The sequence below is a fragment of the Zonotrichia albicollis genome, chromosome 2, assembly GCF_047830755.1.
Source record: "Zonotrichia albicollis isolate bZonAlb1 chromosome 2, bZonAlb1.hap1, whole genome shotgun sequence".
Classification (NCBI taxonomy): Eukaryota; Metazoa; Chordata; class Aves; order Passeriformes; family Passerellidae; genus Zonotrichia; species Zonotrichia albicollis.
This window is the reverse complement of record NC_133820.1, coordinates 95,568,006-95,584,511: the sequence shown is the minus strand read 5'-3', so window position 1 is coordinate 95,584,511 and position 16,506 is coordinate 95,568,006. Positions and strand designations below refer to the sequence as shown.

General features: G+C 36.7%; 1 protein-coding gene across 1 annotated transcript; it reads right to left on the bottom strand.

Moving 5' to 3' along the window:
• Positions 1 to 413: 413 nt before the first annotated feature.
• CRLF2 (cytokine receptor like factor 2) lies at positions 414 to 15,830 on the bottom strand. The gene is made up of 8 exons (XM_005495534.3): positions 15,722 to 15,830; positions 8,865 to 8,976; positions 7,985 to 8,157; positions 6,837 to 6,976; positions 5,916 to 6,078; positions 3,808 to 3,922; positions 2,683 to 2,767; positions 414 to 1,611 (listed from the first exon to the last, which is right to left on the bottom strand). The coding sequence occupies exons 1-8, from the start codon at positions 15,828 to 15,830 to the stop codon at positions 1,339 to 1,341; spliced, it is 1,170 nt and encodes a 389-aa protein (XP_005495591.2). The 3' UTR covers positions 414 to 1,338.
• Between the last annotated feature and the right edge of the window lie 676 nt (positions 15,831 to 16,506).

The following is a 16,506-nucleotide window of genomic DNA, read 5'->3' as shown; positions in this document are numbered from 1 at the left end:
TTCTTTGTAAAACAATCTGGAACCCTTAGACAAAGATCTTGGCACTAAATGATCCATATTATTGTTTACTGTTCTTGAAAAGACCTGGAATTAAGGTTTTTAAAGCACTGAATTAAAATATTTTACTAATCACAGTAATTTTCTGAAATGCGCGATTTCCAATTTGTACATTAAATCAGAGTGTTTGCATAATGGAAGTATGTGATTGGCAAGGCTTATTCAGCTGATAAAGCCATTAATGACTGACTGATGTGCAGGTGAATAACTGCAGCTAATTCAGCACATAACCACACTATATCTTCTTACACAGATGATAGGCACTTTTAATACTTAAATTTTATTACTAAATTTGCTTTCAAATAGCATGTAACATAAGTGATATGCAGAAACTCAGAATCATCAAGATTTTTTTTTGCCAAGTCTGATTGCTGAGTATATTGCATTTTAGATTTTAAATTAAACATACTTTAAAAGATGGTATGTTTAGAAAACTTGAAAATATTGTTCTAAACTTACTTTTAAACTTGTTAAAAAAACCCCAAACTCCCCATTTTCTAAAGAAAAACAAAAGACTAGTATATATGTGATATGGATAAGAAGTCCTAATTTGTGTCTACAGCTGCTGATTGCACTAAACCCCAGTTCAAAATAAATGAAACTCAGTTAAACATAAATACTTTTCAAAATGAACTTCAGTTTTCTAAAATAAAGGCTGTAAGATGCTGACTGTTCAAAAACTCTAAGACATAGAGGGCATGACCTTCTGAGAAAACACTTGCCCTGCTGTTCTAGAGGAAGCTGCCTACACAAGAAGTATCTGCAGGCTAAAATGTGATTCAATACTGTACATCCTTGCTCTTCTCAGAGTTGTCCTTATTCCTTCTCTATAAAACCTTTAAGGCGTGCCATTAAATGCAAAGTTAGGCAACAAAAATCTCTTTACATGAGACAGCAAAACCTCTTTATTTTCTCTCTTCATTTGGGAAGAGCAATGGTGTAGTTTGCCCTGCTCTACACACTCCATAAACAGGAGTAAATCTCAGCTCTGCTGACATATATTATGGGAGACCTCCTGTGCTCTCCTGTCCATAGAAGGAAAATGGGGCTTTGGGATAAACCCCAATTAGAAGAACAAATCCTGGCTCTATAAATTATCAGGAGTTTGTTTCAAACACTTGAGTCTGCCCAAGAGATTGCAGCTGTTGGGAAAGTACAGATCTAAAAACACAGCCCAGTGTCTTTCTTGATGTGAATCTTATCATGATGACCTTTTCTAGTCCGTCACTCTCCCAAACTCATCTGGACTTTTATGGAATTTCCTAACACCTCCTGCAGCTTTTATAACATCACATACATGTCATCATTCATTATAATATGGAAGCCAGCAAAAGGAGCTGTAGTGTTGGGTGCTGGTATCAGGCAAGCAATCTCAGCTCCTTTGCCATCATTATTTTCAGCTACTCCTGAAAAAGTGAAGATTTTTTCCAAAGGCCCCTGTTTGTCACTGTTCTTCCTATCTTCTTGCTGGCTTTCTGCCTCAGTGATGGACTCTGGTTCTTCATATTCCAGTTTGGTTTGCAACACCACATGATCATTTTTGTCTAGCCATTCCTAGAAAAATTAAAATGTTAATGTCAGCAGAGATGAGTTATCTGTCAAAAGCAGCCTGGTTGTACAGATACCAATTACCAACTTTCATATTGACATCTTTCCAGGATAAGCCAGGAGACGATGAAACAGAAGCAATGTAGAGAAGCAGGACATAAAATAACAGGAAAGAAGACAGAGTGGCAGGAAAGCAGATAGGATCCCAGAACTGCATACAAACTCCTACTTATTCTTGAGACCACATAAAATACATTTTTGTATTTAATTAGGGCCCCTAGAAAACCTTGGACGTGTAAAATATCTGGTGCTCCCTCTTTGATAGACTCATGCTTTCTTTGACCCAAGCACTGACTTAATCTAAATTAAGACTAAGTTCAGATGAAGATTTAGGCAATATAGCATATCTGATTAATGCTTTAGTACTAATTTGAATTTGTGTCTTTTTTCTTCACTTTGAGTTTAAAGCTGTCTTTTATATAAAAAGTTTTCAGCTTGTCACTGAAAAATTATCACTGATTTTTGATATTCCATTGGATTTGAAAACATTAATATTTAACCCATTTCCCCTTTAGAGGAAACTTACTAGCAATTAAGGTAAACACTAGAACAACTAACACAGAAAACTACACCACATATGTGATGAGTGACTCATAAGAAGCATTAAGAAAACAAAGGCAAAAACTGTACTCCATTCATTTGATAGATATTCTGTGTCTAAAGGTTTTGTGAGCATGGACCTCTATGGCTGAGAGTGGATATTCCCTCCTGTGACTGACTCCTGCAAAGCTGTGAGTGTGCCAGCACTCTGAAATTCTTCTCCAGAAGTTTCTCTGTCTCTACTGCAAGTACCTTTTCACAATCCCAAAGCAGCACTGCACTGATTTTATGAGCATTTGCTCCGTGGATCCTCTTGCTGATGCCGCACAAGAGGGAGGATTTGAGTCTTTTGTCTTGGGTCAGAGACTCCTTTAGTAGTAATGTCTGTGCAGAGCAAGGATCAGTAGCTACCTTAAAATTATTCTCATAAACTCCAAAATTTTTTGGAGTTTGCAGCTCAGCTAAGGTGATTTTTACCTGTAAGTTTCCATTATGATCATTGAAGAGATCAGCAAATGGGTATTTTGGGTCTGGTATAGCAGGCAGGACTGACATCTGAACCCTGCAAAAAGGAAATAAAACCAAATAAACGTTTTGTTATAGCACAGTTATTCATAGAAAAATCTCCTTCCGTACAGTTCTGTACCCACAAATATATTTTGCATTACAGTACTCTGTTCTTGATTTCTTTTTAATGTATTCTAAAGTCAAAAAGTAGTTATAACGCTCTGATAACTCCATCAGGCTAAGAGATTTTTTTGATAAATTTTCAACCCAATCCCAGTCTAGCAAAATCCAGACTTTACACAAACTTCCAGTTATTCAGCATGTGTCATTTTGCTCAATGCCGTAGTCAGAGCTTGCACTCTCTAGTTACCTTCCCCTAGACAGGGAAGATGGTGTACCAACCAGCTGTATTGGCTGAGTTAGTGAACACAAATGTAAATGTGAGTCATAGAAGTGTAGGAGAAAAAACTCCATTTATGAACTGAAAGGGTAACTAGAGTCACAAACACTTTCATCTCTGAAAATATGTCATTAGTGGCACTTTTTTCCACCAAAAAAGCAAAAATCTGGGGCCTTTGTGGGTATGCTTGTTATTTGGTAGTTGTTTGGGATTTTTTAAAATTGTCAATTCTAAACATGAACAGCATTATTCAACAGCCAATCTAAATATTGATGTAGTCTTATTAAAGTTAAATGCACTCAAGCTTACTTTGTCCTACCTGCAAACAGACATTTTGATTGATTGATGAAAGCTGAACAAAAGAATGCCCTTTCATAAGAAGTAGCTAGAAAAATTGGCTTCTCAGAATTTAGTTAAATTTCCTTAAAAGAAAGAAATTAAATGGAAGGGACAGAATTTTATCCTGAAACATTGTCTTTTACCAGAATTGTTCCAGTTTTGCAAATTAAAAGCCTGGGTGTTTAGAAGGCCAGGATGTATCATTCCTCAAACAGTGATTAAGCTGCTGACTTCTACATCTTCACCATGACTTCATTTGCCTGACAAGAATTTTCATCACAAGAGGCTTCATCCACACTGACAGCTCTATTTTCATGACATGGCTATTTAGTAGTAACCAATAAAACTATATTTACCTCTGCCACTTACACAGAAGAATCAGGAGGATAAGCATCATTAAGATTACCGCCAGCGAACAACTTAAAATAATTACTGTCTTTGACTGAGGAGTTATATCATCATCACATGAATCTAAGAATAATCACAAAAAGAGTATGTAAAAAAATTTTTTTTGCTTTATCTGTAAATGTTCCTAATCATGCTAAAATATTGACTTTTTTAAAAAGAAAGAAAAAGCCAGAAAAAGCCAGAAATGTTTTTAAGGACAAATAAGACAGGTTTAATTGTTCAATTGAGACTGAAAAAAAAATCTCTGCTTCCCCAAACCTTGCAACAAAATTAAATTGTGCTTTTATTTATCTAAATTGCCCTGGTACTGGACAACAGAGGTGGCTTATAGGCAGTGTAGATGCATTATGAATGAATCAAGTATTTCTACTCGCATTCATCACATTGTATTAACAGTGATAAAGCAGCTTTGTGCCAAGATCTGTATTACATACACCAACTTACAATCATTGAAGCTGCAAATGCAAGTTTACATGTAGCCCAAATGTCTTATCTCTCAACAAAAAACAAATAAACAATATTACCCAGAAAGTAACTAGAGGCAGGCTAAAACCTGACATGCAAGAATATAGAACTAATGAATTTGTGCATTTTCCTGCATTCTCAGTGTTCTTCCTGCAGCTTTTGCAATGCCACCTCAAACCTCTGCCTCCTACTGCTGGCCTTCTGGTCTCCACAGAAATGCCAAAACCCTGGATGATTATTCATACAGAAGCAACTGTCCAGCCTGTTCCACCTCCTTGCTCTGTTTAGCTGCCAGGAAACCACAAGTAAAATTGTGACCCCCCCCGCTAAGTGAGGTCTTCAGAGTTTATGAAATTTCTTGAAGCTTCACAGCTTCATCTGGTTATAGATTTGGAGTCAATAACTCATTAAAGTCCTGAAGAAAACTGCTTGCCCTAGTGAAGGAGTTGTGTCAATGTCACTTCTGATCCAGGGGCACACAGAATCTCTTAACCACTTTGACTGCCTCCTCTGGGATGTCCTTCTTTGCAGGCACCTGCCGACAGCCTCTGATCAAATGGTTCAGGTAAGGCTGAGAAGTTGTCTGCTCTCAGAGGTGCAGAGGTAAACACTGTCCTTATTTCCTGAGGGCATTGCCAGCTATACCTGAGGGCATGCTTGCAGGCTCACAATTTTCATAATGGGAGAGTCTTCTCTGTAGGTCAGCACTGTGGCTGTGAGTGTACAGGCTACCTGTGATCCAGGATTTCATCCCAACTAGGTTGTCTTCAAGAGAGCTATTAGCCCATTGCATTTTAGAGAAGTCAGATCTTGTTACTCTGAACAATTGAGGCCTTCATAATTCTGGTAAACTCTAATGAGTGGCAGTTTTGCTTAGGTAACATAAATGTGTTTGTATGGTGTACATTCTTTTTTTTTTCCTGCAGAAAAACTGGGATTTGTTTTTGATGAGCAGTAGGAATACTGTTTGCATTGACAATCTAATTCATGTCAGTCACCCTCAGTTAAGTGCAACTGTCTGGTAAGATAGCAGTGCTGATTCTGGCTTTGCTTCCCTTCAATCTCTTTTTCCCCATCCTCCTCGTTTCGATCAATCCAACATCCTTGAGCATCAGACTTCTGTGACCTGTGGTCCTGTAGTACAACTGGATGTACTTGCAAAAACTACCTTCAAAAATTAGACATTAGGGATTTTCTTAGAGTTCATATTTGATGTCTAAATATCATATACGGGCACCTCCCTTCAACACACACTGAGCCCTCATGCATTACATCACTGTCACTGGGGATCCTCAATGCTATTGTAACACAGATAATAACACTCTTAACTTTACTGATTATAGCATTAATTGGTAGCTTCAGGGGCTATCAGGAGCAAAGTCGATAGAGTTAAATTAAACAGGCGCAATTAAACATTCACATGGACTTTCTTTGATAACACAACATGGAGAACAATAGTACAATAGTGCAACATTCATTTGCTGCATGTCCTCAGCTTCTTTTGCAATCACTCCTTCTTCTTTTGCACTTAGACTATATATACATATATATATATATATATATATATACACATATATATATAAGGTGTTACCTAATAACGTGCCATTCATCCAAAATGTTTCAGCTGCCCAGCCACTGCTGTATTTAACCACATTGCAGTGTGGTACCAGTCTCGTCAGTCTGGCCCGGAAAGAGTAGCACTTACTGGGATCGAAGCCTTGCTCTCCAATACTGCAGCACTTGGAGGTTCTGGACTGAGAAAAAAGGTTTATCATTGTCAATTCTGGTTTTTAAGACAGTGCTTCAAAATGCTGCACTCAGTCATGATCACAACTAGGGCAAGGAATAAGCCAATGCAGAACCTCAGAAACAAACGTTACCTTCTCTGAGTTTTGAGAAATTCTGTTTCTTGATTGGCTTTTGACTATTCATATCCATTCCTTGTTGTGTGGTATTGAGTTGAAGGTCCTAACAATCATTGCATAGTGCACTATGTTACAGTTGCATATTTACAATACACAAAGACACTCCAATCCGCAAAATATTTACAAGTTATATTTGAGAATGGAAAGGTTTAAGTTAGTGAAATAGTGTTTGAAAATTCTTTACAGCTGATTTTAGAATAAATAAGAATCTTGTGTAATTTCTTTTTTTAACTACAATTTCATTAGTTTTTCTTTTTGTTCTCTCCTCCTTAATCTGTTTTCTGCTTCTATCTTTCCAAACTCCTCTATTCTGAATATATGCATTTTCCTTAGATTGCCCTCAGCTCTTAGGGTGGGAACTGCCTTTAAATTTATAAATTATTTCTGGAATGGTAGAAACCCCGAGTTCTAAATATCTAGATATTTTCTGCTAGCAGATATATTTGAAAATATAGAATGGGAGAAAATTTGGGAACAAATGTATTTTATATTCTATGGATATGCTACTTCCAACTCCTTCTAGTATTGAATAAAAATGTGATGTCTACTGCTTTCAATGTTGATTAAAAATGTGACATACAACTCACTTGCCACTCTTTGTCAAACTTGCTTTTGTACTGAAGCTCAAATCTCAAGCACCATGCATTTCTCTCAGGTTTATTACAGCTTACAGTAACAGTGTCCTCTTTCCAGAAGAAGGTCACATTTTCTGGTGGACTGGGCTTTACTGAGAAAAAGAGAAACAAACTTGGCTATAGCATCCTAAAATGAGCTCTTGCCTTCTTGTATTATGAAAACTCTGCCTTCCTAATTTAAAGGCTTCACTCTGATCCTTGATATTTGTCCTTTGTTACCAAAAAATTTTGAAATTTATTTTGTTATCAGTGGGGATTTAATAGTGAAAATTTGAGGATCAGGTTGCAGTTTTCCATAATTTAACAGATGGTAAAATCAAGAATATAAAAGCATTCTCAAAGTTTGATGTCTTGACAGATTTGTGTTTAATCCCTTTTGCTAAAATATTATTAATAAGCTTGGAATATATAATTTTTTTCAGATAATTCTGCATTGTATATATTCTGTGTGATTTCTGTTAGGAAAAAAAATCGTTCTACTTTGAATGATGTAGGTATGCAAAATTCCAGAAGTTTTTGATAAATTAATCTCACACTAGATGGTAAATATGTATTTGGGGACAGTAAGGATTCAATAAAAACAGGAACATATCTCTGCTAGTAGTAGGATGCCCCTTTTACTCTGCCAGATTGTACCATAGCTATTCAGCTAATTTCTATTGGCATCAATGATGGTTTTGTGACAGCATCTTTGACAAGAAGCAGTTTGCTGCCTGGTATTGCATGAAAAATGGCAAAAGAATGAAGGTTGAAAGTATGAGAAATATCACACAGTCAGCACTAAGACAAAAAACTATTCATTTTCTTGCTCAGCAAGCCTGCACCAGACAAAGAACACCCATATATATATATTTAGTATTTTCCTTTGGATTTTGAAATTGTATTTTGGGACAAGTCTGACTGTCCTATGTTGTCTCACTTAACTGCAGCTGCACACAAGCCCATGTAACTATAGCATGGAACAAAAATCAGCATGAAATAACTGTAGTTTTGTTTTGATGTGCACAATGATAACATTTTATATGCCATATGAGAGATTTTTTTCTCAAACTTAGAGAACTGGAAAATCTGCCCAAGTAGTCATGATTTTTCATACTTACTGTAAAAATCAGCTTTTAGATTTTTGGAAAAAAGCACATCACTTCCATTGCTGTTCCTGATAGAAATGGTAAGGGTAGGTCCTTCTGTCTTAAAAAGACATCCAGAATTATAATCTTGATCCAATAAATAGGTGGTACATGGCTTCCAAACTTTGTTCTTGCCTTCACCAAATCTGTAAGTGAAATAATATTGGTAAATGGAAAACTTAAAAATTAAGTTAATGAAATTTTTTATGCTTTTTTTTTTCTTCAAATGTTACGTCAAGGGAAGTCTGAGCATGGTTTTTATTGAAGTGACAAATTTCATAGTGGTATGAGGGAATTCATCACCCAAACTTCACCTAATTTACAGCCCTGGGTTTGGATGCAGTCTGAAATATTCAAGTTTTGTTCATATTGTTATTTTCTAATAAGGGAATGACTTGCTCAAACAGATGCTCTCATGATCCTGTTTTCAAGATGTACTGTGAAAAGTTCTTCCATATATATAGCCCAGAAAGAAAATATAAGCACTACGACTGTCTTTAACCAAAATATTACACTTCTGTTAGTCATTAATGATCTCAGTTAATAAGGCAAATATATACATATATGTGGAAAAAACATTTTCAGTGGTGTAATTAGCATCAGCAATGCACAGAACAGGGACAATGACAGAAGGGGGACAAATCTTTCATATTATATCTGCTATGACTAGTTACTCACCAGGTTTATTGATTTGTATGCTTTTGTAAGTTGTGAATATAAACAAGTTTCATGCTGGATATTAAGAAATGATAAAAGAATTTCTAGTTCAGAGAAGACTCAAATGGGTTTGGATATTTCATTGTCCCTAAGTAAATCCTTTAACAAGAGAGGAATAGGCACTGACAATACTCACTTGTAAAAAAATGACACATTCTCATTGGGAAAAAGCTCTCTTGTTGCCCATGTGATCTGCATCTTCTCGTTATTGAAGTTGATTATTGTGGTGTTGATGGCATCTTCCCCACCTGCTCAGGACATTTACAGAGAATATGATTTCAGGAGTGAGGATGAAAAGCACCCCTTTTCGTTGGTAGGCTGTCAGTGTCTCTGGGTCTGGATTGAAGGCACTTGAGACGGTAGTTCATGTTCGGACTTGGGTGTTTATTATTTCTTATCAGTAAAACAGTCTCACAAACCCGAGTTCAGCAGCTTTTCATTAGAAGGCACAAAATGGGTCACAATCTTGTTACGAGGTCTTTTAAGACTAAACTATCCAATTAAGAACTGACACCTAGATTATTTTCCCTTTTAACCCAATAACCGATCCCAAAGAGTCCCCAGTGGGGACTTTTCTGCCCAACTACAAAAATGCCACCCAAACCCATGGAGAAGAAGGAAGAAGAAGCATGAAGAAGAAACCCAGAATGATACCCTGTGCCCTCCATCTTGCTTCCATTCACAGCATACTAAAAATCCCAAAACCTAAATTTCTCACCAAGTGATACACCTACACTACTCTCTATAATCTATTTCACACTTTTGTGGATTCCAGTCTATCTTGAAGTCTAGGAAACTTTCTCCATGAATGAGGATCAAAGTCAAGGCTCCCCTGGGGGGAATCAGGGCACTCCAGAGCAGACAGAGAAATGTTGCTGGTGCCCTGGGTTTCCACAGTAGGAAATCAGTATTTCTAAGATATGTATGCAATAGGCTCAGATGATCATAAATCAAGAAGACAAAAGAACGTCCAAAATACAAGGAAATAGAATAAAACAACTTAGAGAGGTTGAAATTAGGAATTCAAAAATAAGGAAATGAAGGCATGCACAGTGACACAAGAGACTTGGCCACATGGTCCCAGGACCAAAAAGTGTAGGCTGGGTCACGTTCCTGCACTGCATGAGGCGTAAACCTTGAGGAGAACTTTCCCCAAAACAGCTGCTGAAGAAATCTGGGAACGAACACTGTAGGGAACATCTGTGAAAACTGTCAGATGTTTGCTGTGAGAAACCAGGAATTAACACCAGAAATGCAGACCAGTCAAGAGCCACAGGAACAGAGAGGAGATCAGCACAAGTAGATGCATTGCATTTTTGATCTATGGCCCGTTCCACCTTAAGTACTAGCACGATCATTTAATGTCTCCTGACTGCACACAGACATTATTTCCTCTCCAATCATCTCCTTGACACTGTTCTTGCTAGGGACACAGGATTCCACAATCAGACATTGAAGATAAACCTGACATTGAAGAAATGAAGAAATTAAGAAGGCAGAAGGATTAGAAATCCATTCTATATCAAAAATTGGGTTTTTTGCATTCTGTAAGATGTGAAATTGTCTTTACTTGAGTGAATAAAGAGGCAGAAAATGTATCATCAAGAAACCACTTGAAGGCAAAATTTTCAGACTTCTCCAGGTGTGAAGTGTCTACCACTAAAATTATTTGTTGGAATATTCCTGTCTAGAAGGAAAAGATAGGATTTTAGCTTTGATCGCTGTGTACATTTCATGCTCCTCTGGACTTTTGAAGGGGTTTAAAATTTTAAAATATTTCTTATGGGCTTTTCATTATATCCAGTCATTTATATTATTTCATGGATAACTATTCTCATGGATGCTATCTTTTGCTCTGTAATCAACGTGAAGAACGTGAGACATGGGTTCAAATAAGCATTTTGCCTTTTTTAATGACTTTATCTGTGTCTAGGTTCTTTATGACTACTCTAATTAGAGTTATAACATTTTTGTTGAGGTGTATTTGTGTTGTAACATATAGTCTTGTCAAAACCATTCATGACAGTTATAGCAAAAATTCAGGACATACTGGGTAGATGTACCTTCAGGTTTCTGCTATGTGAGTCGTGGAGCTGTGTAAAAAAGATTCTGCTCTTACTCAAGGAAAGGACTTGAAACTACCTCCTCCATCTCTAACCTACTGCCTGCAAACTTGTTTTGTATTGTTTTCTCCAACAGAAAACCTTGTTTACAAGCTGAGGCAAAAACAGAAACAAAAAACCTTAAAAGATGTAATAAAGTGGAGTTTATCCAGCAAGTTCTACCTCTGTTGCAACAAAGTACCTACAACAAAGCAGCTCATTTTACATAAGACTTTAAGCTCTTTGTAATTCCCTTGCGTAGGTCTAAGAGATGATCTTGTCTTTTACTAAAGCCACTAAGAAATATGCAGGCAAAGTGTCTAACAGTGGATTCTTGGTCTATGATTGTACTACTACATTTTAATTTTTATGGACTACTTTAGCATGGTTGTGCTGTGCAGTATGTAATGTAACTGAAATCCTTTAATTTTTGCACTCAGATTTTCTATAAAACTAGTTTAATGTATATTTAATGTGCATTAGGTGTATGTTTTCCATCCTTAAGTAAAGTTGACATAATGAAAAAGCCTATACATGTTAGAATGGAGAATATTGTAATGTCCTGAGATAATTTTTATGACTATATAATGAATCCTTTCCATTCCCTTTAGAAGTTACAGAATATATACTTTTTACTTTTAGATAATTAGTCTGATTGCCTGTATTTTCACTTTGAGAAAGAACTGCTAATGATCATGGTTCAATTATGAAAATAAGAACAGGAAGAGTACTTGCTTTCTTAATTACATATTTTCAAGGGCAATTAATTTCAAAATTAATTTCTGATGCTGTTTCTATGTGTACAATATTTGGGCAGAATGACAGAAAGCAAAATGTTGTTTGTAGGGTATGTTTTTGAATTTTCCACGAGACCAGGCTGCTCAGAGCCCCATCCAACCTGACCTTGAACAATTCCAGGGATGGGGCACTCACAGCTTCTCTGTGCAACCTGTTCCAGTGCCTCACCACCCTCCCAGTAAAGAACACTTTCCTAACACCTAATCTAAATCCAGTCTCTTTCATTTTAAGGCCAGCACCCCTTGTCCTGTCACTACATGCCCCATATAGAAAATCTCTTTCCATCACAATTGATCTGAGGTGTTCAGTCAATCTGGTCGCAGGGGCTGTGCAGGTACAGAACAAAAGAAGGAAGAGGGAAAAAGGAGTTTATAACATAAGTACAGAACACTGTAACAGAAGCAAGGAAAGTAAAATCTTGTTTTAAATATCTCAAAAAGGAAAAAAACTACAATGATATGAGTTTTCTTCCTCCGACTTTGGAATTCTTAAACAATACTATAAAGCTTATTCTTTCTAAATTTACTGGACAGTATAAATAACTTCTTTTTTCTTTTTCTTTGCAAATTATTTTTCTGAGGAAATTGTTGGAATTAAGAGGGTTAACACTGGTTCATTAATTGTGAGTGAGAGCACACAGAAATTTCTTATCCAAATTTTTTTTACACATCTGACAATTAATGTGGTGACAAAATTTAGACTGATTTTGCCTCTCAGCTAGGCGATCTGTGCTTGGGAATCTCCTTGAACCTGTGACTATATATCCTACAACCTGCCAGCAGAGAAGTAAAGATCTGGTAAAGTTGTAAGCCACCCTTCCATCTCTGTGCAGGTCAATTGTTGAAACCCTATTTTCAGGGTGCCAAATTTTCCCTCAATACCAATGTGAAAAGGGCACCAGCATTAAAGCCCTGAATCCCATAGCATTCTTTCAAGGGGGACTTTGATCTTTTCATACTCCCAGTGAGTTATTTGAGGTATGGCTGGCTCTAGAGATGGATACTAGTAAGGAAACCAGAGGAATCCCATGGCATTTCCATGCAATCAAAGTGGACACTGACTAGCCTGTTGGAAGGCAAAAAAAAAAGACACCAATTAATTCTGAACCTTAAAAAACACTCTTTGTTCTCTATTTTTTCAAATGTATTATAACTCTGCACTACTTATTAGAGGCTGCAATTCAGAGGTGAAGACTACATCTTGGGTTTAGTGATGAACATTTTTGTATGGCAAAGACTATCAGTTTGACTCCAGTCCTGAAGTGATTTATTCATGGACCTAACTCTGGGTAGTTGACATCAGCAGGATTGGTCAGATTGTATCAACTTAACAACATAAATAAATATATCTAAATCAGAACCGCTTTCTGCAAAATATCCCTACATATTATGAATTAAAATGCTGGGATTTTAAAATCAAAGTATACAACTGCAGTTATTTGTGTACTAAAAGGGAAGGCAATACATTTTTTAATTCTTTAACAAGAAGCAGAAAGTTAATGGAATGGAATAGAAATTATAGTAAACGATCTGGTGATATATACATATTCTTTCCTGTGCTCCCATTTTAAAAAAAATTCATAAGAAATCAGTTTCAACATAATTAAATAGGTATGTAGGACAGAATGTTACCAATATTTAGCATTAAAGACTTTGTTTTCAGTGCTCTAGTTGGAGAAATTTTCTTCTGTGCTTCCTAATTTCATGAGATGTGAAGCCTTTTTGAATGTAGTATGAGTTGTACTTTTTGTAAATGCACAGTAGGTATTTGCAAGTATTTTTTGAAATTATGACGTATATTTTGCATAATTGAAATTTCAACATGAAGGCATGCATAACCTAAGTGAGTTTCTTTAAAGTTTAGTGTAAATTGGCATCAAGTCCTCTGAGGATATATACAGTTTATCTGAAATATATTTTTTCTTTTTGATGATGTTTCCCTTGCCATTAACTAAAAAGGTGTTTGGTTTTAAGCAAGTATATACCTATACTTCTGCAGGCAGAATCATTTGAATCTTCTGTTAGTGGAAGGAGAGAGAGGATAGAGGAGACAATTTCTGTCCCTTTATTTATGATGGAAATTTTTTAAATTCAGCTGTGACATCATAGATCATTCTCAGCTGATATGTCAGCTCTCCCACAGTAATTGCAAATATTTAAAGCCTTCTTCTAATTATGATCCTGGAGGCATACAATACACCAAAGCAACACACTCATAATTATTCTTTCTATTATAATAATGGATAGATGAAGAGGTCAAAAATGTTATGAACAGGCAGTCCCTGGGCTAAAAGAGGTGGCACAACTTTCTATCTGAAGATGAGCTGCTGATCTACCTGATCTCCAGCATGCTGCAGTGCTGGAGGATATATACCAGGGCCCTGGAGCAAGAGCTTCAGAGAAATTATCCAAGCCTACACCTTCCATAAAACCAGACTGGGACTGGTAAGGTGCCACACAAGACTTGAACGTCACAGGCCCTGCTGGCCACCTAATTCTTCTGAGGACAGAGAAGCATGGAAAATACCACTATGGTGTGTGGAGAAAGTAGTTCTACAGGGGAAAAAAACCCAACATTTCCTTGAGTAAAAAATTTTGCAAATGCAACCATGAGAAAGTGTGTGAGCAAGTACATTCCACCTCCTTTCTATTTTTCAAAGTTTATTACTGAGAAAAGATAATACTGAAAAGGAACATGTAAAAAGGCTAAATGTCATGGAACAAATTTTTAAAAAAAGAAAGGGAGAGGCAGAATATCAGTCTTCAAAGATAACAGAATGAAACATGCATGTACTGGAACAGTTGCAACCTCATTGATGCATAACAAAGAAGAAAAAACACTTTTGATTTCCTTAGACTGATGAGACCTGATAAGTAACCACATGTTGAACTTCCACATGTTGCAGTACACTGTACAGAAACTACTGGAGAACAAGACCCAGATCTGAAACTATAGTCTTTAGTTACCCTTCATGTTGATGAAGGAAAGTTTTATTTTTTTGATAGGAAGAAATGTAGGTGAAAGTGCCGTTAGTGCACAAGGCTGCTGAATTGAAAGCATAGGACAGAGAATGAATAGCAAAAATCTCTTCAAGAAGATGAAAAAAGCCAGCAAGTGAAAATTCTTTATAGATATATTGAGACAAGGTATAATTCTTACAGCATAATTCTTAGAATCCACCAAATTCAATGCTTTGGGGTTTTTCTCAGAAGATCACTGACCGTTGCCAGGCATCACAACACTGCATAAAATAGGTACCACAGCTCTAATTTTCCACAAAGGCATGCCATGAGCACTGCATGGCTATAGGTGATTGCCATCTCAGGGCAGAGTAGTCACCTTCCCTCACAGGACAGCCAGTGACTCACAGGGACAATCAACCCTGGGGAATCAGGTGGTGCAGCATTGCCAGAAATGGTATTTATTTACCATATGTATGGCAGAACAGAGACGTAACTTATAGGTTGATAGCATGAGATCATAACTTTAAAGAATTTCTTTTTCCTTATAAAATGAATGACAGGGAACGTGTGGGAATTTAACTCGAGTGAAGATTAGATTTTTGATGTAAATGTTGAGCTTTATTTTTTATTTCTGTAGTAATGCATTTATCTTTGACAAGCTATAAGTAATGGTATTGCAGACAAATACCTAAGACAGAGATGTTCTTAGGTAGCCAAACAACTGGTCTCTAATAATTTGGCTGTGTAATAGTATTTTTATCTTGATGCTTTCTCAGGAACAAAGTATTGCTGATCTTTTCCCATAGTGTTCATTCTTTTAGAGTACTAAGTGCAGAAATCTTACCTTGAATGTGTTTTTTCCTTCTTTTTTCATCAAAGGGTATTCTTTTTTGGCTGCAATCTACTCTGTTAGAAAACTTGCATAGAAATCTGTTATATTTTGCTTTTTAGAAGACCACTTTCATTTCTGCTGGATATTAATTTTTGTTTGGTTCAATCTTCTAATCAAAAAAAGCACTGAATATTCTAACACATGAGGTAAAATATACACAGAAATATTGATATATACACAGAAATATTGCTAGCTGATAAATCAATTTCTAAATAAATATATGGGGATTTGAACTTACCAGATGATTGTGACTGAGAAGCCACCATATTGCCTAGTATGAAGATCATTGAATATGCTTGAAAGATGAGTCTCATGGTTGGAATGACTGTGAAGAGATGAGTAATCATAATCTCTGGATTTACTATTTGATCACTTTGTACCAGATGCTGGAGGGAAGTGGAGGAAATGACAACAGGAAATAAAAGATGGCTTATCTATAGCTACAAACAAATCAGAAGTACCGGACCTTCTTCATACAATGAAAAAAAAACATATATAATCAGAATATGAGTATTTCTTTTCCCAGCTTTATCTTGTCACAGCTGTAGCAATCAGAGGAGACCATAGCCCTGATGCAAACCAGGATGAGGCAGCTGTGCAGAGGTGTGACCACAGAGTATCACAGAATCAATCACAGAGGCACACAACACGCAAGGTTGGAAGGGACTGCAGTGGGTCCACCTGGTCCAATCTCCCTGCTCAGGCAGGCTCATTCCACAGGCCCAGGATTATGTTCAGGTAGTTCTTGAATATTTCTAGTGAGAGAGATTCAACAGCCTCTCTGGACCATCTCTTGCAGTCACATGCATAGTAATTTTCTTTCTCATATTCAGGTGGAATTTTCTGTGCATCAGTTACTGCCCATTGCCTCTTGTCGTATTGCTTGTCACCCCAAGAGGAGCCAGGCCCCATCTTGACACCATCCCTTCAGAAACTGACAGACATTGATGAGGCATCAGGAAATGTACAGTAACCTTCTTCTCACACAGGGGCTCTCTTGGGCAGATGATCAAGTCAGTCATG

What these genes read in the sequence shown, in the direction of transcription:
- CRLF2 (XM_005495534.3), bottom strand. Translation starts at nt 15,830, where the DNA reads ATGATTACTCATCTCTTCACAGTCATTCCAACCATGAGACTCATCTTT. An exon ending in AATGTGTCATTTTTTTACAA is followed by an intron (nt 8,158 to 8,864) that starts GTGAGTATTGTC and finishes TTTCACTTACAG; the next exon opens with ATTTGGTGAAGGCAAGAACA. An exon ending in ATCATAATGGAAACTTACAG is followed by an intron (nt 1,612 to 2,682) that starts GTAAAAATCACC and finishes TAATTTTTCTAG; the next exon opens with GAATGGCTAGACAAAAATGA.